The 25,052-nt window shown below is 44.8% G+C and overlaps 1 protein-coding gene across 6 annotated transcripts in view; it reads right to left on the reverse strand.

Moving 5' to 3' along the window:
• The window catches only part of TRIM2 (tripartite motif containing 2), a 123,420-nt gene that overhangs the window by 10,005 nt on the left and 88,363 nt on the right, over positions 1-25,052 (reverse strand). For all 6 annotated transcript variants that reach the window (XM_037495595.2, XM_037495596.2, XM_054689966.1 and 3 more), the window contains 6 exons: positions 18,686-18,837; positions 17,345-17,525; positions 15,768-16,491; positions 4,620-4,723; positions 4,218-4,385; positions 618-786 (listed from right to left, as the gene is read on the reverse strand). In XM_037495595.2, the coding sequence (XP_037351492.1) occupies positions 618-786; positions 4,218-4,385; positions 4,620-4,723; positions 15,768-16,491; positions 17,345-17,525; positions 18,686-18,837 (1,498 nt within the window). The remainder of the gene's footprint in view (positions 1-617; positions 787-4,217; positions 4,386-4,619; positions 4,724-15,767; positions 16,492-17,344; positions 17,526-18,685; positions 18,838-25,052) is intronic.

Below are 25,052 nucleotides of genomic sequence, written 5' to 3' on the forward strand. Positions count from 1 at the left end.
AGTCACTCCCCTGAACATTTTTTTTTTTTTAAATGGAAGGATTTTTTTTTAAGATTTTTATTTTTATTTATACAAGAACTGGGGTACAGGCCAGAGGCACGGGAGGGTGAGAGAGTTCACCAGAGATGGAATGGGGACAGAACAGGCAGATGGACAGAAGACACTGCTGAGGGGAGTAAGTAGTGGGCGAGACAGGAGAGGTCTGTCACACCAGACCTCTGTGGGTATCTCCCTGGCTGGCTGGGAATCGAACTGGTGCTGCAGTGGCTGCAGACAGCTTCACAGCATGGTGCTCACCCCACTGAGCCACCGGGGAGATCCCATTTTTATTTTTTAAATAATTTATTTTAAAATTTTTATTTTACTTAATATTTGAATGTGAGGCTTCTGAGTTATAAACTGCCACTGACAAAAGCCCACACATGGACTGCAGATAACCTGACTGCAGCGGAGCAACTGAGCAGCACCCAGCCAAGCTCTGGCTTAGATGCCACCCCCAGTACCTTGCCCCAAGCCAGCAAGCATTGGTGGTGAGGTGCCTCCACATGCTCCGATATCATGCAAGTGTGAGCAGAAGAACATGAAAAAGGGGGTTTACATATTACCATCGAGTGTACCTGCAAACTGCCTGTCCCCATTTCCTCGGCTACCAAACCTGGTGACTATCTTCCCATTGGGCTGGAAGATAAACACGCAGCACGCCTTGTTATCCACCACGATGATGTGGCCGTTGCGGTCCACAGAGACACCTTTGGGCCCCATCAGTTTTCCCGATCCAATTTTTGTCTGTTAGAAACAAGCACAGAAATGAAGTTGAAAGCACCACAGCACCAGCAGGATCTGTCTTAGTAAACATTGGCTTGAATGTGCAAATAGGCATTCATTGCTACTCCTCTGTCACAAAAATTGCTACTCTTCTGTCTTAGAAAATTATCTTTACCACTTTTGTTATCTACTGAGATTTCTATGAAACCCTTATTTTTTTAAGATTTATTTATTTATGCATACAAGAGCTGGGGTACAGGCCAGAGATGTGGGAGGGTGAGAGGATTCACCAGAGACAGAGTGGGAAACAGAACAGGCAGACTGACTGAAGTACACTGCTGAGGGGAGCAGCGGGCAAGTTGAGAAGTCTGCTGCGCCATGTTACTCCCTGGCCAGCCGGGGATTGAACTCATGCTGCAGAGGCTGTGGATTGCTTCATAGTGCGGTGCTTAACCCCTTGCGCCACTAGGGAGGTCCAAAACCCTTATTTTTTTTTAAGGTTCCTCACCAAGAATCCCCTTAACTGGGATCATGGTTCTCTTCGAAGGAGGCAATGTGGTATATCAAAAGATCCCTGGATTAGGTATAGGATGACTGTCCTGTGTCTGTGATCTGCTTTGGACACAACTGGCATAACACAAATGTATTCGATTTCTTTAAACTGAAGATTCCTCACATATTCATCTTAATTAATAGTTTCCAACATTATTTTAGGATCATATATGCAATGAATAATGCAGGTAAGTGTTTGGAGCATAGCACCTATGAAGCAGTCATTAAAGGGAATCCATCATTGTCATTATTACATGTCATACTTAACACTGCAATTGCCAGGTCTTCTGTCACTGAACTTCACTAGACTTAAACTCACTCAGGTGGGAGTCTGAATGTTTTATCCAGTGCCTTTTGCTCAGAGTATCATACACTTCTTAGTGTCTAATAAGTACCCAACAAATATTTGCTGAATAAACGTTATTAAAATCCAGAAACAACGTAATTATGGTCATTAAATGGCTCCAGTTTCCAGTATTTTAAAATGGGAGCAAAGCATCTGATTTCTATCAAGCATATACCATATGCATTTTAAATCTTACTCATTTTTCTGAGTGAACTACAGTGTGCTTATAAAGACCCGTTTGCCACAAGATGTAAGTTTTATATATTTACTTTTATAGCGCCACAGACAATCTACTTCTCCTTTATCATACTCAGCTGATAAATCTTATGCGTGGGATTATCTTCTATCTCAAAAGAGCCAGCAGATGTGTGTAGAGAGTCTGGAGAGAGAGATGGGGACTTTCCCATAGTGGGGGTTCAGCCTTTATATTTTTGTAAATTCATAAATAACTGAGATTCAGACTTGGTCTCGGTAGACAAAGAGGCGCATTCATTTAGGAAGGAAACAATAGCATTCTTGCAGGGAATCTGTTGCATAAATTTGATTCTGGTTCTTCCATGTAGCCCAGAGATCAAAGAGACTAAAACATAATGGCTTATAAAGGAACTATACGTTCTCTCAGGTCTGAATGGAAGATATGTCAGCAGAGATCAAAACGAAGGAAGTGCAAGCTTGATGGCTAATGAATATCATTACTGCCTCACAATGAAAAACACCAGTTGTTATTTAGAATGACTCAGCCATATAATACCAAGCAGATGATAACTGTGTAGAATACAACAGAAAATAAATCACATAGTGAGAAACAGTGCAGGTCTCAGAGAAAAACCTTAAAAGTTGAACCAAAATCATCTTTACTTCCATTTCCTTTCTTCCAGTTAGGCTGCACTGGACTCTATCAAGGAAAATAAGGGCTACTGCTTTTGCCCTGACAATGTGTCTCTTATCTTAATCAGTATAGAAAGCAAAAAGATTAGACCCTGGCTTGGGAGAGTTAAGTGAAAGTATTCAGCTCAACAAGTAGGATCTTCGATTGAAAGGGGAAGAGATGAGCTATTTTAGAATGAGGGGTGCCAGGGGCCTCTCTATTGGTTCTGGGGGGGTCACAGAAGATGGAATGGAAGATGTGAGTCTTGCAGGGAAGATGGAAAGGAAAGAATCAGAGGAGGCAGAGGGAATGAAAATTAGGGCAAAGAAGCTGGTGAGTAAAAGAAAAAAGAGGTAAGATGTTCTATGTCTGCTACTATTACAAGCAAATACACAAATGAGCCTATATGATAAAAGTTTATCTTTCTGAGTATCTGTTTAACTTTTCTGAATTGCACCAAAGTAGAAAATAAGTACCTCTCTGTGTGTGGTCAGGGACATCACATTTGGATGAGCTCCTATTACATATCACAGTGCTTTTATTTGCATCCTTTTACTCTTGGGTCTTTATCAGCATTGACCTTAAAAAGGGGGGGGGATTTTGGAACTATCACATATCCATCCCCCAGTCCTCTAGGAGCAGGAGTGTTCTCTAGTGCTTATTCCAGTTATTACCAACAATATTCCGCTGTGAGAATTCATTTCGCCTAAGAAGAGTGTCTATTACATGTAAAATTCTGAAGCACAAGATGAAAAGGCTTAATTAGGAAACTCACCTCTTTCAGATATATAAACTCCTGTTTCAGTATGTTTTACTATATTAGCTTGAAAATATTTCAATACATTAGACATAAAATATTCCACTATCTTTGATATTAAATTACTGTTTCAATATCTATTTTACGAGTCATTCCTGCATTTCAAAAGGCAGGGTATGGTTTTGCTAGAGTGTGAAACAAGAACCAAATGAACTGTCCCCAAACTAGATGAATATTTTTTAGAGGTGACTCAATAATTTTCATCCTATTCGTGAGAAAGCTGTCATGGTTAGGCGTGCCTTACCATAAATACAATCACGAAAGCACCAAGAAGGGGAGGAAGTTAGAGGAGAAGCGACTTTGTGTGTATCTGACCATCACATGGAGTCATTAAATTTCAGAGGACCCAAGATATCTAGGGTGACTGGGGAATTGTGTGCACGACTGTGGAATCAAAAACAACAGATTTTCATTCTCCTGGATTGAAATGATGGGTGCTCCATACAAAACAGGCCCTGTTCTGAGGGTTAGTATCATGTCCTCCATGTGTCTCCATAAAAACAAGGTGACTGCAATGATGCAGAGACTTTTAAAAGGAAAATAAAAATCCCTCAAAAAAAAAATGACATCGATTAAGGTTTTTCATTCAATTGAGGTAACAGGAAGTTTCTCTCTAAATCTGATGGTATTAAAAAAAAAAAGTGCCTGAGCAACCCAATTGCTTTATAAAATAAAGTCACATTTAAGATACATCTAAGCAGACTTAGGACAATATCATTGTTCTTCTCACTTCATAAAATCAGTAACAAAGTTGTCTTTGCATATGAACAACTTTGCAGCTCAAGAAAAACTAAACAAAACAACTTCCTCTTATGCTTCCTATCCCTTCTCCCTACTGTTTACTGGCCAGCTGGTCTTGTTATTCTTACCTTAAACTTCCCATCTGAAGAGAAAATGCTAACCCACTTATTATCATAATCTGCAATGATTATGTCCCCGCTGGGATGCACAGCCACTCCTGTGGGTCGCTGCAGCTGCCCAGGGGAACGCCCCCGAATGCCAAAGCGGCTTTTGAACTGCCCGTCATTGGAGAATATCTGTAAAACAAATGACATTATGTAAACCAGCGCAGAAATGAATTAGGAAGAAACCATCAAAAATCTGGGCTTATGGAAGACAGGTCAGGACATGCAGGCCCATGCTAAGGTCCACAGGGGCACAGCATTAGCTTCCCTCTCCTTCCGTATATCTCAAGTCTTAAGTAGGAAAAGATGCAACGGTATCTACCTCATCAATCTATGGGGGCCCAAGGGTACCCTGAGGGGCAATACCTGCACACATTGGTTGTTACTATCTGCAATCAGTATCTTCCCACTAGTGGATGCAGCTACTCCTTGAAGATTTGTGAATTCTCCTTTATTTCTTCCTTTGGTACCTAAAAATAAATTATAAAAATGTAGAAGATTAGACTTCCAAGTTTCTGTAAGCGAATGATTCAGACTTCTGCACTAAACTTGAGAATGCATTGTTTTACAATGATAATTAAATGAGAACACCGTCCTCCCCATGACTAATCCATAGACTACTAAACTTTCCTTCTAGATCAATAAAGTCTTTGTAAAATCACATTTTTAGGCAAATGTCAAACTTCTCTTACTAAGTCAAAGCTGCATATTAACATGATTAAAATATACTTAGATTCCACCAGACATCATAATATAAACTAGTATTCTAATCAAGGATATGCAATAGGAGATGGCCTTACTTTAGAGTTTTGTCAAAATCCCAACTCTTAGAAGAAACCTGGGTACCGGGTTTTCACTGGATTAAAAAAGCATCAGGGCACAAATGTTCTAAAAGTAGCAGATACTGGATTTCCTCCACACTGTGGAGGAAATGAGCCACATGGATCTCTGAAACAGGCATGCCTCTGGTATGGAGACTTGGCATCTGCTGGCCAGGGGCCAGGGAAGGGGTGGGTGGACTCGGGGGAAGAAGGAACGTGTTTAGCCTTTGGTTCTCCCACTGATGTCTGAGTAACAGCCAGTTAAAAGGCACAGATCGGGAAAAGAAATAATTCTAAAATGCTCAGTTTATAAATTCTTTTTAAAAGGTGATGTGGGGGCTCCCGGGTGGCACAGCGGTTCAGCACTGGATTGCGAAGCTGCTGGCAGCCTCTGCAGCGCTAGTTCGATCCCCGGCCACCGGGGAAGGGTCCCACATGGTGTGCAGACCTCTCCTGCCGCCTACTGCTCCCCTCAGCAGTGTATTTCAGTCAGTCTGCCTTTTCTGTTCCCCACTCTGTCTCTGGTGAATTCTCACCCTCCCGCACTTCTGACTGTACCCTCCCGCACTTCTGACTGTACCCAGTGCTTATATAAATGAATAAATAAATAAATCATTAAAAAAAAGAGAAATAATAAAAAAAAAGTGATGGGGGTAAGGCCAAGGTCTCTCAAGAGGAAACTTTAATTCATTGAAAACATTTGATAAACAAAGTGCTGGAAGCGAGCAAGATAAGAAACTGAGGACCGGGCCTCGCTGGTGGCGCAGTGGTTGAGCACTGGGCTGCAAAGCTGCCCCCAGCCTCTGCAGCGCAGGTTCAATCCCCGGCTGCTCCCCGGCCACTGGAGGAGGGTCCCACATGGCGCGCAGACCTCTCCTGCCGCCCGCTGCTCCCCTCAGCAGTGTACTTTGGTCCTTCTGCCTGGTCTGCTCCCCGCTCTGGCTCTGGTGAATTTTCTCACCCTCCCGCGCTTCTGACTGTACCCAGTGCTTGTATAAATAAATAAATAAATCTTTGAAAAAAAAAGAAAAGAAAAGAAAAGAAACTGAGGACCATGTAAAGACACATGCTAAAGCAAGAGCCCCACAACTGAGATTGGGACAGAAAAAAAAGAAGTGACTCTATAAAGCAAGTCCAGCTGTTCCGGATGGCAGCTTATGTAAAACTAGACGTGCATCTGGGGGCTAGAGGCACACGCGCAGAGGGAGCAGTACTAAAATAGGGAGGGGAATGAGAAGCACCCGGACAGAGTAGCTGAGTACCGGTTGGCTGCCCTTCTGGTCCAGGCAGGGACAAAGACCTGGCGCTGCTTGTTTTTATCTAAGCTCTTGTCCATCTTGCTAAGGACAAAGTCTAATGTATTCAGAAAAGCCTCTGTAGGGAGCAGCACTGATTGAGAGGAAGGAGGAAATGAGGAGAAGCGTGCTTTAGCAGAGGCTAAGGGATGCCTTAGTCCATTCGAGATTTATCCATCTGAAAATCTAGAGGCAATGCTGAAGGAGGGAGAACACAGCAGCAAAGAACCACTAATGCTTTTTATTTTTGCTTTGCAGAACAAAGCACAGTAGAGAGTCAATGGAAGTGAAAAGCAATTGTATTTGGGGGCGTCATCTTAAAACTTGGGAGACTTATCAGTGCCATTTAGACAGGAGAAGAAAGACTCCATGCCCAGGTAAAACCAATGGGAGATGCTCAGAGCCTGCCCTGCTGAGTCAGGAGAGCAAAGGAAGGGGGGGGAGGGTTCGGGAGTAGGGGGTGCACAAGCTGGAAGTAGGCTCTGCACCTCCACTGAGCTCCAGAGTGATGTGATGGTCCAGTTTTCAGTCTCGGTCTCAAGTTAGCTAGAGCTTAAGTCCACCACCCTACATATAAATTCCAGGGGTGGAGGTACAGCTGTTAGTCCATGATTGCATTTTTGCTTATATGTGTGATACATACATACACACATATATGCAGTTTTGTATATACATTTTTATTTTTTTATTTTTTATTTTTATTTTTTAAAAGATTTTATTTATTTATACAAGAAGTGGGGTACAGGCCAGAGGCACGGGAGGGTGAGAGAATTCACCAGAGACAGAGCAGGTAGTTGAACAGGCAGACAAACCAAAGACACTGCTGAGGGGAGCAGCGGGCGAGTCAGGAGAAGTCTATCATGCCATGTGGGTTTCTCCCTGGCCGGCCAGGAATCGATCCCACACTGCAGAGGCTGTGGACAGTTTCACAGCGCTGCGCTCAACCCGCTGCACCACTGGGGAGGCCCTTGTTTTTATATATTTTTAAAGCTCTACATGGGACAGGCACTGGCATTTTAATTTCATAATATTTGTTGATAAAAATAATCTTCACACCACATGGCTCAGTTGCCCATTAGCTGGAGTTGGCATTACTGGAAACACCCCAATTTTCATAAGCGTCTTTTGTCAGAGATAACTGATGATCAGTTTAAAAAAAACTATTTTTTATTTTTAAGTGCAGCAGAATCAGAGTGTTAACTTCTGGAGACTAAAAGAAATCACCACCATATTCTTGAGGGACAACTGATGCTGCCTGGTTTTTATGAGCAGCTAAACTGGGAAAATTTTAATGTTGTGTAATGATACAGAACGACAGCACATTATCACTGGGCTCAACTGTCCACTATCCCAGTGTTTATCAAGTGTCTTGGGACCAAAATAAAATAAATAGAAATTCTAGAAGTTAGAAAGTAATTTGGGATCATCTTTTACTCTTGAAGATTTTTAGCCAATTCCATTTGGCCTGTAGAAAAGTCCTCCCCCCAAGTATTCTTTTTTTTTTTTTTTCTTTAAGCAAGGCAGATTTTTTTTTAAAAGATTTTATTTATTTATACAAGCACTGGGATATAGGCCAGGGGCTCGGGAGAGTGAGAGAATTCACCAGAGACAGAGCAGGGAGCAGAACAGGCAGAAGGACCGAAGTACACTGCTGAGGGGAGCAGCAGATGAGGCAGGAGAGGTCTGCCCTGCCATGTGGGAATCTCCCTGGCTGGCCGGGAATCGAACCAGCGCTGCAGAGGCTGCGGACAGCTTCACAGCGCTGCACTCAACCCACTGCGCCACTGGGGAGACCCTCCACAAGTATTCTAAACATACAATGAAAACTAGTTCTGACATAAAAATATAAAAGTGACACAAAAAAGAGTACTTACAAAATATTTTCCTATCTAGTCTGATGTAAAATTTCATTTAATAGCTACATTTTTGACTAGTAAAATCGGCAAGATGGGTTTTTTTTTTAATGATGGTCATGGAAATTTTTTTTAAGATTTATTTATTTATGCATACAGGAACTGGGGTGCAGGCCAGAGGTGTGGGGTGGGAGGTGGTGGTGAGAGGATTCACCAGAGACAGTGGGGAGCAGAACAGGTGGATCTACTGAAATACACAGCTGAGGGGAGCAGAGGGTGAGACAGGCGAGGTCTTCCGCGTCATGTGGGTCAGCTCCCCAGCCTGGGATCGAACTCGTGCCATGATAGCTTGATTGTGCTGAGACTTAGCCCCTGTACCACCAGGGAGGCCCTGAGTTTTAAAAGGAATTATAAACGATTTGGCAACAATTCCGTAAGATAATTACTTGGTTTTCCCAGACGTTAAACTAGTCTATGAAACACCAAAGTATGTAGAAGCCAACAGTTCTCATGGACACTCTTCTACCTGTGCCTCCCTCCCAGGTGACTCCAGAAGTAAAGTGACCCCTGGACTGAACGAGGGGATAGAGGACTATCCTGAAGCAGGATAGTCCTAGCAGGAAAATTAAGCGCATCTAGAGACTCAGAATGCCATATTGCCAGAGGGTGGAACTGAGTCAAATGCAGCACTTAACCCAGGATCTTAACAAATGTTTGCTGAATGAATACCTGAATGAATTATTAATGACTGAGTAAATGCCAACCCACATTACATCATGGGAAAGTGAAGTAATATTCACAAAACCAATGTGTCCTGCTGGGTCACTCGCTCCTGTCACTCCCAATAGGACCTCATGAGTTGGCAGGATAAATATTATCATCCCGTTTTATAGATAAGAAATGGAAGCTGGGCCTCCCCGGTGGCGCAGCGGTTGAGCGCTGGGTTGCGAAGCTGTCCGCGGCCTCTGCGGCGCCGGTTCGATCCCCGGCTGCTCCCCGGCCACCGGAGGAGGGTCCCGCATGGCGCGCAGACCTCTCCTGCCGCCTGCTGCTCCCCTCAGCAGTGTACTTCGGTCCTTCTGCCTGCTCTGCTCCCCGCTCTGGCTCTGGTGAATTCTCTCACCCTCCCGCGCTTCTGACTGTACCCAGTGCATGTATAAATAAAACAAACAAACAAACAAATAAATAAACATGCCTCATTAAAAATAAAAAAAAAAAAAAAAAGAAATGGAAGCTGACACATCACAAGGTGGTAGAGAGACAGTAAAGAGTAAGCTAGTTTTCCTGGCCCTTTACATACATGGTTTTTTCTATTACACATATTGTTTCTTTCTAAATGGACTTGAGAATACCAGGTTTCTGAGTGACCAAAACTCCACGGGGCTCACCTAGATCATGTTTTCTCCACAAAATCCTTCAGGAAACTCCATCCTTTCTCATGTGGTATGTGAACTGTGTAATAGTCTCCCTCACTGACCTGGCGTCTTCCAGGGGATGGGCACAGACTCTGTCCAGCTCCCTGCTGGATTCATGACACCAACCACCACTTGGGACTCAGCAGACTGGAGCGGAATCTTTTTCCATTTAAAATGCAAGAAGAGGGGCCTCCCTGGTGGCACAGGCGGTTGAGCACCACACTGTGAAGCTGTTCACAGCCTCTGCAGCGCGGGTTCAATCCCGGTCAGCAGGCGAGAATCCCACATGGCACAGCAGACCTCTCCTGTATCACCTGCTGCTCCCCTCAGCAGTGTGTTTTGTCAGTCTGCCTGTTCTGTTCCCCACTCTGTCTCTGGTGAATCCTCTCACCCTCCTGCACATCTGGCCTGTACCCAGCCAGCTCTTGTATAAATAAAAATAAATAAATAAATCTTAAAAAAAAAAAGATTTATTAAAAAAAATGCAAGAAGAGCTCTCAGGGAGGAGGTACTCCAGGGCAAGACAGGTTCCTATAATGGCATCAGATGCCAAATTAGCAGAATCTCCCTCCTCTGAGATTCTAGGAGGGAGGCGGTGGTTGGCAGACGTGATTCAGGAGAGTGGGGTATAAAACGATATATTTCCTGGGCCTCCCCGGTGGCACAGTGCGTTGAGCACAGCACTGTGAAGCTGTCCGCAGCCTCTGCAGCATGGGTTTGATTCCTGGCCCAGCCAGGGAGATACCCACATGGCATGGCAGACCTCTCCTGTCTCGCCTGCTGCTCCCCTCAGCAGTGTATTTCAGTCAGTCTGCCTGTTCTGCTCCCCACTCTGTCTCTGGTGAATCCTCTCACCTCCCGCATCTCTGGCCTGTGCCCCAGCTCTTGTATAAATAAATAAATCTTTAAAAAAAACCCACACAATATATTTCCCGGATAGCCTATGAGCTCACGCTCAGTAATTTCATATCCACTTTATAAAAGAAAACACACTGTTCTCGAGCATGAGTGTTCCATTCAAGACTTCCCATGGACTCATTAAGGTGTGAGGCCTGAGGTATGAATTACATAATTTGAAACAACTCAACTGTAATTCTTTCACTCCCTCTCACATCTTCTGGCTTCCCTTTTGTTCAACGACTTTCTTTAGTAGCTGACAAAACAGTGCAGGGAAAAATAATCTCCATGTTTCAAGGAATTATTATCAACAGATGGACTGTGTCCCAGCATCAGAGGAACACAAAAACTCATTCACAGTGGCACAGCATTAAGTGTTCGGGTGTGGGTGGTATCAGATATCTCAACTTTGGAAAACCACAAATACCTCAATTTAGCTGAAGCAGAACTTTGTGCTGTGTCAAAGGCACAGCCCATTTCTATGGTGTAAATGCTCCCCCTCTGGCTCATTTTAAGCTCCAGAACACGAAAACACTGAACACAGGGTTGGAGGAGGTGGAGAGCTAGTATGAGCTGTCTCTAGCCCACACTTATCTAGGTATACTAGATGGCGGGGACAGCAGGAACTCAAAGAATATTATATATACTAGGGATTTTAAGTAAGTAATGTGTCACGGAATGGGGGTGCATGCTGTGAAATGGGTTGTTAGGGGATTTTATTTAAGATTTATTTTTAGTTATTTATGCATACAAGAACTGGGGTGTAGGCCAGAGGTGTGGGAGGTGAGAGGATTCACCAGAGACAGAGTGGGAACAGAACAGGCAGATCCATTGAAATACACTGCTGAGGGGAGCAGTGGGTGAGACAGGAGAGGTCTGTTGCACCATGTGGGTCACCTCCCTCGCTCTGGATTGAACTCATGGACCGAGGTGGGTGGGGAATCTTACTCATCCCCAATAGCTTTATAGCGCTGAGATTTTAACTCCTGCACCACCAGGGAGGCCCCTACTTAGGGGATTTTGTTATGCAAATACCACAGAGTGTAACTACACAAACCTTCTACCCACTGACTCTCTTCCAAAGGTCTAGATATTACCTCTAGGAACCTTAACTCCCCTTCACCTGCCAGCTGTGCCCAGCCCAGCTTCTGAGCCTGTACTCATACTGAAGTTACCAGAATTTTCATGTCTGTCCCCTTCCAAATTTGGCCTCCTCCTGGGGTCAGAGTCAGTCTCATCTCCCTCTTTATCCAAGACCTAGCCAAGTGTCTGGCACATAGTAGGTGCTCAAACAACAGAGTCCCATCGAATTAGAGCACTGGATATTCACTGAGGAATGTAAAAATTGGAATAAAATTTTCCCTGAAAATCCTTTACATCATCTGGAGAGCGATGATTCACTTTCACAAAGGTATGCAATATTAGCACGTTATTTGGGACTGTTGAATGAACCCTAATATGCATTCTGTGAATACAAGGTAGCTTTTAGCATCGGATCGGGGCCTTGGAAGCTCAGTGGGAGCAGAGGCAATGCTGCCATGTCCAGTGTGGCTGAATTTTAATGAATTCTTGATAACATGAAGCAGGCTCAACAGTACTGTTCCCATAACGAATGTTCCATGGCCATGCACCTAACAGCCTCACCACACAGCAAAGCTTAAAGTTCTGAAACAAAAACACAGCTATAAAAAAACCTGGACTTGTTGAAGTATTAACAGAAACTTTACTCATTTATAGCCAATGGTACAGACGCTGCGAAGACAAGGCCACATGCTTGTCTGATGTTGCCAAGCACAAGGCCACTCAGGGGATATACAGGCCCCGACGCCAGTCTAGGGCATTATTGCCTGTCTGTGTATCCCGGGCCTAAAACTGGGACCTAACGGTCATGAGAGGGAACTGACAGTCACGGGAGGGAATCAGGCAGTAAGTGAGGACTTAATTCTACTCCCACAGGCAAAGTACTTATGTGAAGTTTTCTTCTTGAATATCACTGGAGATTATAAATGAGTAAAGACAGCATCCTTGACCTAGTGGAATTTACAGTATTATGGGTAATAAGACCCACACATATTATTATAATAATCATGGTAGATTCGAGAAGAGAAAGTGGTACTTGGGAGAAGGATGAAATTGGGGAAATAATTCATGGTCAGAGGTGCCAGGTATGTTAAGCATGGAGGGCATCGAGGTAGGGGCTCCCACACCATCTGTCCAGTCTGCTCACCAGCCACTTCAGTGGCTTCCCCTCCAGTCCTCTGACCTGCTCACCCTGCATCTTCTCACAGGATGTGCCCCCCTGAAACAACAAGCATGGAGTTCACTCCTCTGCACCTGGTCCTTTTCTCTTTACCCCGGCCCCTCTGGCTGGAAAGCCATTTCAACTTGCCATCTTGGATAAGTTGCAATTATCATTAATTAATCCTGGTTTTTACTCCATCTCATTTCTACCGCCTTCTATCACCTAATCTGTGGTATTAGAGTCACTGATCGATATCACTGGTCAAACATCTGTCCCCCCAGACTGTAAGCTCCTTGGGGGAGGAGACTGCACTTCTTTGGTCTCTGTATTCCCACCTCTTTGCACAGTGGGGCAGGCACAGATGTTCTGGAATGTTTCCTGACTGTATTGTTGCACACTGAGCGCTGTTTTGTGGCTAGACTCTAGATGAGCACGTAAAGTTAAAGAGGAACAGACTAGTGACACTGGCTTTTCTTTCTGCCTCTATACATCTGTTTTGGGCTAAATTGTATACCCTCCAAAATTATATGTTCAAGTACCAACTCTAGAACCTCATACTGTACTGTATTTGGAGAGGTCTTTAAAGAGGCTACTGAATTAAAATGAGGCCACTAGGCTGCTGGGAATTGGGCTAATCCACTATGATTGGTGTCCCTATATGGGGAGGGGAAGACACAGAAGGGCCAAGCACAGAGGGCCAGCCACACGAGGACAAAATAGCCTAAAAACCAACAATACAACCAGGAGAGGGACCTCAGAGGAGACCCAGCTGCCGCAGACTTGACTGGACTTCCAGTCTCCAGAGCCGGTAGAAAATACATTCCTGTTGTTTAAGCCTTCCATGGGTGTTTTGTTATAGCAGCCCTAGCAAGACAAGCCAGCATCTTTACATCATCAATAAACGTGGACCTAGTGCTGTGTATGCCACTGCATACAGCTTCTTAGAAAGGTTTCAATATTTAAATGCCATCTTCCATCAGCGCCTATGAATCATTAAGACTGACTTTCTCAGTGGGTAGGAGAATGGGAGCCGGGAATTCAAAATCACTATATTTGGGGGATCAGGACCTAAGTTTTTCCCCACCCTACATACAACCTGGAGAAGACTGGGGTCACTTGACTTGAGGTGGGGGGCTGTGAATTCAAAACTTGAGTTTGTTCTTAATACAGGAGCTCAACAGGGAGCAGTGAGGTAAATTTTTTGAGAAGGAAAGGTCGCAGGGAGAGTCTACCGGCCCTCACTGCATGTGCAAAGACAACAGGTCTTGTTTAGCTCGTCGTACAACTCAGGTATTTAGCTTGGGACTTAGAACTAAGTTCTGAGAAGCAGATGTTTTTATATCTTCATTTATGGGCAGGGAAACTGAAGTCCTGGGAAGCTGATAGACCTGCCCAAGGTCCAAATAAGTGGCAGAACTGGAGACACAGACCTGGCTGCCTCCCAGTCTGTACCCGCCTAGCTCATGTGCTCGCTTTGGCGGGTGGATCAACATCTCTGGCACTCACCCTGCACGTTGGGCCAGGGAACGTGCCAGGGCCTCCAAGCTCTGACCGGACAAGTTAGATCTCATATCGTGTCCTTTACCAAGATTCAGTCTAAAGTACACAGAGCAGCTTTTGCCCTAGATTATTTCTTTTTTTTTTTTTTTTAAAGATTTATTATTTATTTATTTATTTATTTATACAAGCACTGGGGTACAGTCGGAAGCACGGGAGGGTGAGAGAATTCACCAGAGCCAGAGTGGGGAGCAGAACAGGCAGAGTGATGAAATACACTGCTGAGGGGAGCAGCGGGCATGGCAGGAGAGGTCTGCGCGCCATGTGGGACCCTCGCCGGCAGCCGGGGATCGAACTGGCGCTGCAGAGGCTGCAGGCAGCTTTGCAGCCCAGTGCTCAACCACTGCGCCACCAGGGGAGGCCCCCTAGATTATTTCAAAGAGGCTTATTACCCCGAGATATCCCATGGAAATGGCTCTTGGGTCAGAAACATCTGGAAGTCCCCTCCCTGCCTTGGAGGTTACACTGCACACCAGCAGATGCTAAAAGTTCTGCAGTTGTGTTTTTAAATTTGTTTCCTTCACATAAACTAAGGTTTCCCCAATCTATTTGAAGCACAGAATTGTTCTCTACATGTTTCAGTGAATACAGCACAAAGAAATACTGCCAGATGGGGCTGAAGAGGTGGAAAGGAGCAGGCTGAGCTACTTTTGGATACAGTAACTGAAATGCAGACTTTCCCTCACCCCCCTTAATTATCAAATCATTTGTCATGTTTACTTTGGTGCTTATTGAGAAACTAAACAGTTAAAACAAATCAGAGGCTCCATCAAGAAGGGAAGGGCCATCTGTGCCCTCAAATCTCTTGGATCATCCTCCACCTCCACCCAGCACCATTCCATTCTTTGGGTCCCCACCTACAGTCCCCTCTTTGGACTGCCCTCCCACCACTGCAGATGACCCCACTCCCAACTCCTGCAAGGCAGAAGCAAGACAGGGGGCACCAGACTCTGCCCAGCACAGTACAGCCAGAGCTGGCATTTCAGAGAAACGAGTTATTGGAGCCCCCTCTCTGCCTCTGGGTTTTCAGGTAGGAAAACGCTCAGTACATCCATCCCCACGGGGGAGACAGATGGCCACATTTCCTCTAACATTTCCAGATGACGAATGCCACGATTCTCTAATTCTCTTTTTGCTTATTTTCAGCGTCTAGCTTTCTACAACGAATACGCAGCACTTGCATGTTACAAAAGAGCAAAGTGGGGTGGGGTAGTCGGTAGAAGCAGGAAGGAGAGGCAGGAGGCAGGCTGAGGGGGAAATAAACCCTGAGATCTCCAGGGAAGGCCACTGCATAAGCTCGCCGAGCAAAATACACCATCATCCCCCAGAGGCGCAGGTTCGGACCTGCCTCAGCTCCTGTTTGCAGCATCACCCTCCCAGAGACCCCTTCATGGAGCTGAGCGACCAGACCTCGGGGGCCGGCAGACTCCTTACCCACTCGAAAGATCAGATCGTCCTCGATGGGATTCTCTTTTCGCTTCCCGGTGCTGTACATGCTCGCGGGCCTCTTCACCGCCTTCTGCTTGACATGCCCACTGCCCGGGGACTTCACGCGCCGCTTCACGCCCTCGGTGGTGGGGGACACGTCGGCGGAGCGGATGACCTTGAGCTTGAAGGGGCTGCCTCGGATGTGCTGGTCGTACAGTCGCAGGGACAGGGTGAAGTCCCCCTCCTTCTGCACGGTGTACAGAAACTCGTAGGTGCCGTTTTTGTTGTCCAGGATCTCCCCGTCGGCCACGCTGCCGTCGGGCGTGCTCAGCTCGGCCGTGAGGTAGGCGTTGCCGGTCTTGCAGAGCTCGCCGTCCTTGTCCTTGGTGGTGATGGTCACGGACATGGGCTGCCCGATGATGGTCTGCCGCAGCCCCTCGCCCGTGGCCACCGTCTCCGAGGCGACGGCGTTGGTGGTTAAAATCGTGCCCAGGTTGTGGATGGACTTCTTGAGCCCCTCGGTCTCCACGAGGAAATCCAGCTGGTCGTTCTCGCGCGGGTGCAGCGGGAAATCCTGGTCCGCCAGTTCGTTCAGCTTCTCGCTCATCTGCTTCTTGACCAGCAGCACCTCGGTCTCCGTGCCATGGTTCAGGGCCTGCGCCGTGAAGTTGCTGCAGCTCTTGATGCTCTCCTGTCCCTCCAGCAGCGTGTCCAGCTGCGACTGCAGGACCTGCGGGAGACGCGGGAGGGTGAGGGCTCCCTGCGCCCCAGGCTGCACCCCCGCTCGCCCGCGCTGTGCTGCGGCGGCGACGCCCCGGCCTGCGCCCTAGCTGGGCGGAACGCAGCGTCTGCACCTGCGCGCGCGGCAGTGGCTGGAAGCAAGGGGTGTTTCACCCAACCCAGCGAACCCGGTTCTCATGCATAATCCTAAACCAAGGCAGGACCTTCTCTTTCCCACCCGCCTCTCCCACACGCATAATTCTGGGGTCAAGTGTTTTCCACTAGGGCGACAGAAGCGCCACCGCCAAGAGCTTGGCACCAGATCACTATGCCTGACATCTGAAATATTCCTTGTTCTCACTCCCGCTCTCATGGCCAAAGCGCCCCTGTCAACCCCTAAAGAAACAGAAACCAGACCAACCTACTCCCAGCAGCCGGATATCTGAAGCTTTTCAAGCCTGGCTCTGTGATTGGACAAGCAAGTTAACAAAGGCTGCAGTCAGGGCTGGCTTGGAAGTTGACTAACAGGTTGGTGTGGGAGAGAGAGCAATTAAGAGATTATTAGACATTATAATTAAGGAAGGAAAACAAGCCAGCTTAACCCTAAATCCTGAAAGCACTACTTTACATTCAACTTCACCTTGTGTCAAATTATAAATTGGTACTTAAAGTTACAGAATCACAGATTTTTGCTGAAAACAGGAAGGAAAAAAGAGCTCGCAGTGCCATGAAAACTACTGTGCAGTGCACGACAGCGACATTCACGAATCCTCTGGAGGCCTCTCTGCTGCTGTTAAAATGAAATAGCAAGTCAGAGCCCAAGGGCCCTGGGTATGGCGTCTCCTACCAATCTGGAGTCTTACTTTGTGTTTGAGACCATAGTTGACCTCCAGTTCCATTAGCAGCACGCTCTTGCGCACGTTTAGAGTCTTCTGGAGCTCATCGAAGGTGGAATGGATATCATCCACAATGCTGGCCTTCTGGTTGGTTAACTGATGGATGATTTCTGAGATGAACTGAAGAGCAGAATCTATTTCTGGGAGCCTGGAGGACAGTTGTCAGAGGTTATTATTTAACAATAATCCAAATATAGTCTTAAAAAATCTATCTGAACACTTAATTTTGTCCAAAACCCTTTTTTATACCTTTCATCATCCTGAAAGATAGCTGAAGAACAGACTGAATAAAACATAATTACTACCTATGAGAGAAGGGACTTGGAAGGTCTATGTCTATTTCAAATTATTTCAATCACCTGACTTTACTAATGGATGGTCCAAAGCCTTGAAGCTCTCTGGACCCTAACAGCTTCACCTCGCACTCTAAGTCAGACTTGTTCAAACTGGACACTAATATTTTGGGCCAGATTATTGTTTTGCTGCAGGGGACTATCCTGTGTGTTGCAGGATGTACAACAGCATCCTGACCTCTACTGGATGCCCTCGGTACCACTCCCCCACCCCCTTAGCCTCCCACCCCCTGCCTGCACACAGTTGTGATGCTAAAAATGTCTCCCGGCATTGCAAATGTCGGGGGTGGGGTAATCACCCAGACCTGAGACACACTAGTCTAAATATAGGCTCTATCTTTCCCCCCAATCACTTGAAAAACTTCTCCAGACTCAAGAGTTTCCTAGGAGCATCTTGCAAGTTTCCAAGTTCTTTTACTTAGTACACAATAACCACACTTTTCTCACTGTAATTATGGTGAAAAGGTTTATTTTCAGCTAGCTGTTTATTTCCTCTCTTTGATCTCTCTCATGCATCACACAACTGCTCTGCTCCTTCATTTCCATGCCAAAGAGAAAGTGTGGAAGCAGAGAAACACCGGGTAAGTTGAGCACTGCAGCTCGATACCATTTTGCTGGATTCAGAGAGAGAGAGAGAGAGAGAGAGAGAGAGAGAGAGGAGCCAGACATGGATTTCAGTGACCTCCGGAGAGCATTTCCCTTACTCATTTAGTCATGCGCATATACTAAAACAAAAAAGTCACTTGTAACAGGAGGAGTTTGGGATTTTACCAAGGGCTGGGGGATGATGGTCCCTACTCATTAGTTTATGGCCACAGGCCTGTGAGAAAAGGAGACTTTATTGAAGGAGTGTATAGGGTGGCCCCCTAGAACAGAGGATAGCATGAACCAACCACCCCACTGAGACAGAGGGCAGAAGGCCACACCAGTGGGGAACCCGGGCAGGTGTGCACACCTTTTGTTGACGGCGTCCAGCTGCACCTGGAGCGAGGCCTTGTGCTGCTCCACCACATCCTTGAGGGGGACAGTGGGGTGCTCTGCATGCTCCCCCTCGGTGCACTCCCGACACATGGCCGTCTCACAGGACTGGCAGTAAAAGTCCATCACCTGCAGGGGACACAAGAACAATGCCAGGTTTGGCGCTGCTGACAGAGGCTGCTACCGGCTTTCTCTCATGGCCTCCCCAGGATGCCCATACCATGATGTGCAGTTTCACAGGAGAGGAAGGATTAACATTTGCTTATTTATTGAGTCATAATGAATATAAGACATTAGCTTCGGGTGACAACATAAGGATTTGATATTTGACTATATGGCAAGGACTAGTCAATGTCTATCCCCACACATAACCACAGAAAATTTTTTTCTAATGAGGACTTTTAGGATCTACTCTCAGCAACTTTCACATTTACAATGTATCACTGGGTATGGTATTAAGTATAGTCACCATATACATAAGTCACCACGACTTATTTTATAACTGGAAGTTGGTGCCTTTTGATCTCCTTTTATGTCAAGGAGGATAAACCTTCTGGTGCCATGTAACAAGAGGAGCAGCTGGACCCCACAGCTGATGTTTGGTCACTCCCCTGTGGCTGTGGTCTCAGGCCTCTTTAGACACTTTATAAATCACTGAGGACGCCAAAGTGCTGTTGTTTAGCTGAGTTAAATGATAGATATTTATTATACTAAAAGAGAAAATGAATATATTTTAAAATATTTTGTCATTTATTAAAAGCAATAATAATAAGCCCATCTGATATCAACAGGAAGAAAATATATGGAAAATAACTATATTCTGCAAAACAGAAACTGAGATGGTGGCGTTTTCCATTTTGTAATCACTTCAGTGTTTGGCTTAATAGAAGGCAGCTGGATTCTCATATCCGCTTCGGCATTCAGTCTGCTGAGATAACACATGTCACATCATCTCTGGAAATTCCACTGCACATTCTTGAGAGAATGAGATTTTAGGTTCCTGAATACAATAACTCTCTCACCCAGAGTCTAGGTAATTTCTTGCACATAGTAGGTATCAATAACTCTGCTAAATGAGAGAATACTCTTAGCCACGATTTGGACAACCCCCAAAGATACCACAGGAGGCACAGAGGAGAAATTAGGTATTAGAAATTAGCTATTCCTAATTAGGAATAGCTATTTTATGTAATTCTTTCTGAAGCCGATGTTTCCAGGAATAAAAATTTAGTTTGGTTATATTATTTTGGAAGCAGTCTTCTCCAGTGAACCAAATCCAGATAGAAGTCCTTCAAACTATCACTAAGAAAATATTAAAATCTCACTTGACATTAAAATTTGAAATAGGCAGATAGTAGATAAGGGATTTGAAATACACTATTTTATTTTTGTCTTATAAGATTTGATACCGTATATTTTGTCCCACTGCAGACATTTTAGGAATATGCTTAGACCATCCATTGGAAGTTTCCGCTCTTTATCCATCGTTACTCAAAACATTTCTCCACACAGTCTATTAACAATGTATTTTAATAAACATACTCAAATAAAAATCCAAATGCTATGTGGGAAGATTATTGAACTGGTCACCCATGACTCAGGGCAATTTGGATTCATTCAATCCTGCAGAGGACTGGCACATACAAGCAGGGGCTCAAATAATGTCACTTCCTTGCAAGGTTGATGAGAAAAAAATATCCTAGCTGACCTTGAATGAAATTACTTTATTCACAGACCTGGTCTCACATGTCATTTCACTTAAAACCACAGTTTCCAAGAACCCATTCACAATTGTAAGTGAGGATTCCGCTTACATCAAGTGACAAGTGCAGAGACACAAAGCAGACTGGTGGCTGCCAGGGGTTGGTGGGGAGGATTGGGGGCACGGGGGTGGGGGTGCTGCTTAATAGGCATGGAGTTTCTTTGGGGGATGATGAAAGAATTAATCAATTAGGGGCCTCCCCTGGTGGAGCAGTGGTTGAGCACAGGGCTGCGAAGCTGCCCACAGCCTCTGCAGCACCGGTTTGATCCCTGGCCACCAGCCACCAGCCACCAGCGAGGGTCCCACATGGTGTGCAGACCTCTCCTGCTGTGCCCGCTGCTCCCCTCAGCAGTGTATTTCATTGGTCTGCCTGCTCTGTTCCCTGCTCTGGCTCTGGTGAATTTTCTCACCCTCCCGTGCTTCTGACTGTGCCCAGTGCTTGTATAAATAAATAAATAAATCTTAAAAAAAAAAAAAAAGAATTCATCAATTAGATAGTGATGATGCTTGCATAAACTTTTGAATATGCCCAAAGTACTAAATTGGACACTTTAAAATGGTTAAAATATTGAATTTTATATTATGTGAATTTTAGCTCAATAAAAAAAGAATGGATTGCTGCTTTGACGAGAGAGCAGCAGGCCTGAGGGATTGTCCCTGGTTCAGTATCCTAAGTGTTTCTTGGGACACAGAGACCCTGGGATCATTCAAATGCTTGTACCCAGATACTGACAGCTTTGACTCAAGCAGGGAGATCATTGCTCATTGTTCATTGGGTGTGCAACTGGCTCATCCATCTTGAGCAAGATGCTGCTGTGCTCCCAGGGCCAGGTGGTCAGAAGGCAAGTGAGCATGCTGTTGTGGACAGCAGTCCCCATCAGTGCTCACTAGACGAGAACGTCATGAGACCATATGCATCACTAACATCATGGTCAGGGCTTTGCTGGCAACGCTGAGGCTTCTGGAAGCGGGACTAGTTATAATGAGGATTTCTCCTCTGTGCCTCCTAACATCCTTGTTAGTAAGGTACCTAAGTGAGCAATCATAGGGTTTAATGATCATCTGTGTGTAGGGACTGCAGGACAGGAGCTCAAATGTCTGCTTTAAGTGCACAGAACGTCTTAAATCACTGGCGATTTTTCCCATTTTTCTTTGCATTTGGACAATGCAGCCATGGCAGTTTAATGAGAAGACAGTGTCATAGCACTTAAAGTAAATGACAGGGTTTCATCCACATGTGCTAATCAGCACCAGGCACTTTATGATGGCAACATCCTGCCTTATTGTTAATTACCCAATTTTATTAACCTTCAGATGCTTGAATTGTTTTTAAAGATGTACCCATAGCAATTACTGCAGCAATTTATCTGTAACATTGCATGCATTTGGCTGGAATATGCACTGAGGACTCCTGTTTCACAGTGGGAGCAGTGAAATTCTATAATGGATGATGAGAGACTAGAATCATTCAAGACATATGCTGCTAATTTTCTACAACCTCTTGCTGGTTTATAAATTGTATGATTCCAAGGACTCATAACGAATGACCCAAGATAAAGACAATGCTCAGACTTTAGTTTCATTCAACCTCAAGAAAGAGCAAATATTTTCGATACATTTAATTTTCAGTGCGATTTGATGTGATGATACCTTTGGTAGAAAAATAAGGGAAAGTTTTAAACTCAGGAGTCTGACTTTGCTGGCGTTAGCATCTCTAAGAGCCTTTCTGCTTGACAGTCTATGGCATTCAAGAATCTCTGCTTGCTGGGGCACTCAGAAAATACACTTTTAGGAATTCTTTTATTTGTCCTTCAGACACTTCAGTAGATTTCTGTCTACAGTTTCAAGACTGACAGTGCTATTTTACCAAAAGTAACAGTAATCTTAAAGAGCTAATCTCTATCTCAGCTGATATTTCAGGGACCCAAGCCAGAGCTGGGAACCACCTTTTCCTTGCCAGCCCATCAATTCTTATACTGCCCACTTCTTCAGTCTTGCCTCTGCTGCTCAGGATCAGGCCCCCTCCATGGATTGTTCCAGCAAGCTCCCAGGTGACTTCAAGCCTCAGGTTCATTCCCTTTGCATCTACCTCTATCCCTTCATATCTCCAACTATTTGAAATGAGCTAAATGCAAATCTTACCTCAGCACGCCAATGCTTGACAATCTTTAGTAAATGCTATGATGTAGAACATATTCAAGTTCCTTAAAACGCGTCTAGTGCCCTCCAGGACCTGGCCTGTTAACTCATCTGCCTGTCAGCCTCTCCTCCTGGCTCCCAGGACTCTGGGCTGATGCAGAGAATGACAGTCTCTCTGCTCTTATATTGTCTCTGCCACTGTGTCCCTTCTGGACAGAAGGACCCTTCCCTTTTTCCATACAGTACTATACTGTGAACCTACTAATTAAGAAACAAGCATAACTCTCTCTATATAAACACACAAGCATAGACACATATATTGGCGTAAGTGTCTTCTGTTTCTTAAAAAGCATCAGTTTTAATGGCCACTCAAAATCAGTTATATGGACTTGCCATAATCTAGTCATTTCTATAACATTGCACATTCAGATTATTTCCAATTTTTGCTACAATATAAAAAGTTCAGTTAATCTTCTTATATCAAATCTTTATCCTCATCTCCAGCTATTTCCTTAGAAATATTTCTGTTAGTGTAATTACTGGATTAAAAGGAGGAGTTATATAAATAACACTCATATTTTGCCAAACTGACATAACGTTTCTGAAGAGTAATTTACCCTCCCACCCACGGCATATGAACCTGTCTCACCATCAACTCTTGTTATTACCTTTTTATAGAAACTGCAGCTAGTTTAAGAAAATTTGACTATTTGTGAAGCTTATTTTTTTCCTCCTATGATTATTAACCATTTATAATGCCCTGAGTTCTTTGCCCATTTTCTGGTGATGTTCTTATTTTTCAAAGTTTGCAAATACTCTTACATTATAAGAATTTGCTGGGAGTATTTTAATTAAGAATTTTACAGTGACTTTCACAAACTGAATGATTAATAGTTTTCTTCTTGTTCTGTCTTTACTAGACTTTGGTGTCAGAGGTATATCATGGATGCACTGGGAAATTTCTATCTTATTTTTTAAAAAGATTTATTTATTTATGCATACAAGAACTGGACTACAGGCCAGAGGTGTGGGGGTGAGAGGATTCATCAGAGACAGAGTGGGGAACAGAACAGGAAGATGGACTGAAATACACTGCTGAGGGGAGCAGCAGGAGAGTCAGGAGAGGTCTGCTGCACCATATGGGTAGTTCCCTGGTCGGAGATTGAACTCGTGCTGCAGTGGCTGCAGATAGCTTCATAGGTTGTGTCTTAGCCCCCTGCACCACCAGGGAGATCTGGAACTTTCTATTTTATGATCCAGAACTATACAATGAATGATCCAAAACTATATATGAATCACATCCATTTTTATGTAGGTTTGGAGGAATTCAGTTTTAAATGAACTTTTACTAGTTTATTTCAAGATTATCAGTCTACTCAGGTTTTCTTGATCACTTGTAACTTCCTAGATAACTATCTATTTGCTTAGACTTTCAGTGGTACAGCCTTCAATACATAGAAATGACAATTTATTTTGAAATCCTCTCATCTGTACTGATTTCCTTATTTGTCCTAAGTTGATATATTTATATTTCCCCTTTGTTGCTTTATCAGATGTCATAAATTTTTAATTTTTAAAAAAAATTTATTTATGCATACCAGAGCTGGGGTATAGGCCAGAGGTGTTGGGGGTGGTGGTGAGAGGATTCACCAGAGACAGAGTGGGGCACAGAACAGACAGACTAACTGAAATACACTGCTGAGGAGTGGGAGAGTGGTAGGTGAGTCAGGAGAGGTCTGCTGCGCCATGTGGGATTGAACTTGTGCTGTAGTGGCTGCGAATAACTTCTTAGGTTGCTTCTTAACCCCTTGCGCCACCAGGAAGGCCCTTACTTTAGTAATTTTTAAGAAAACATTTGACTTCTGGGTTTATTTATCCACTCCATTATTTTATTTGTTTCAAGCTTTCTACGTCTGCTTTCTTCTGCCTGGTCCAGCTCACGGGCCAGCACCTCCCAGCAGGGCACACCTGTGGCCTTGCCCTTCGCCCACAAGAAAGCTTTCCCCACTGCCTGCCTGTGGGTCTCTGCCAAAACACAAGTGGTGTGTCTGACTTTCTATTAGAGGGTGCTAAAAAAAAACCCCGAAGCTTTTGTTTGTGCCCATTGGGTTGGTCTCCATTTCCACACTTTCATGTATAATATACGGTGCCTAGTGCCCGGGTGTAATGGAGAACATGGTCCCTGCCCTCTGGGAGCTCCCTTTCTAAAAGTAAAGCAAGAATATCCATAAATCAAGAAATACACAGAGAAAGCAGGCTGAGTGAAGGGCATCGAGGAAATCAAGGAGGCCAGACGGCAGGTAACTTTGGGGTGTTGGAAGGGGTGTCTTAGCAGGTATCGCCAGAGAGGACTGCTCCCTGGAGGAGACTGAGCTAAACCACGAAGGGTGAGGATGAGCTAGACCCTTAGGAGCGAGCAAAGTGCACGCCAGGCAGAAGGAGC

This window comes from Talpa occidentalis, unplaced genomic scaffold, assembly GCF_014898055.3.
Source record: "Talpa occidentalis isolate TD23 unplaced genomic scaffold, MPIMG_talOcc4v2.1 talOcc4.8, whole genome shotgun sequence".
In the NCBI taxonomy this organism is placed as follows: domain Eukaryota; kingdom Metazoa; phylum Chordata; class Mammalia; order Eulipotyphla; family Talpidae; genus Talpa; species Talpa occidentalis.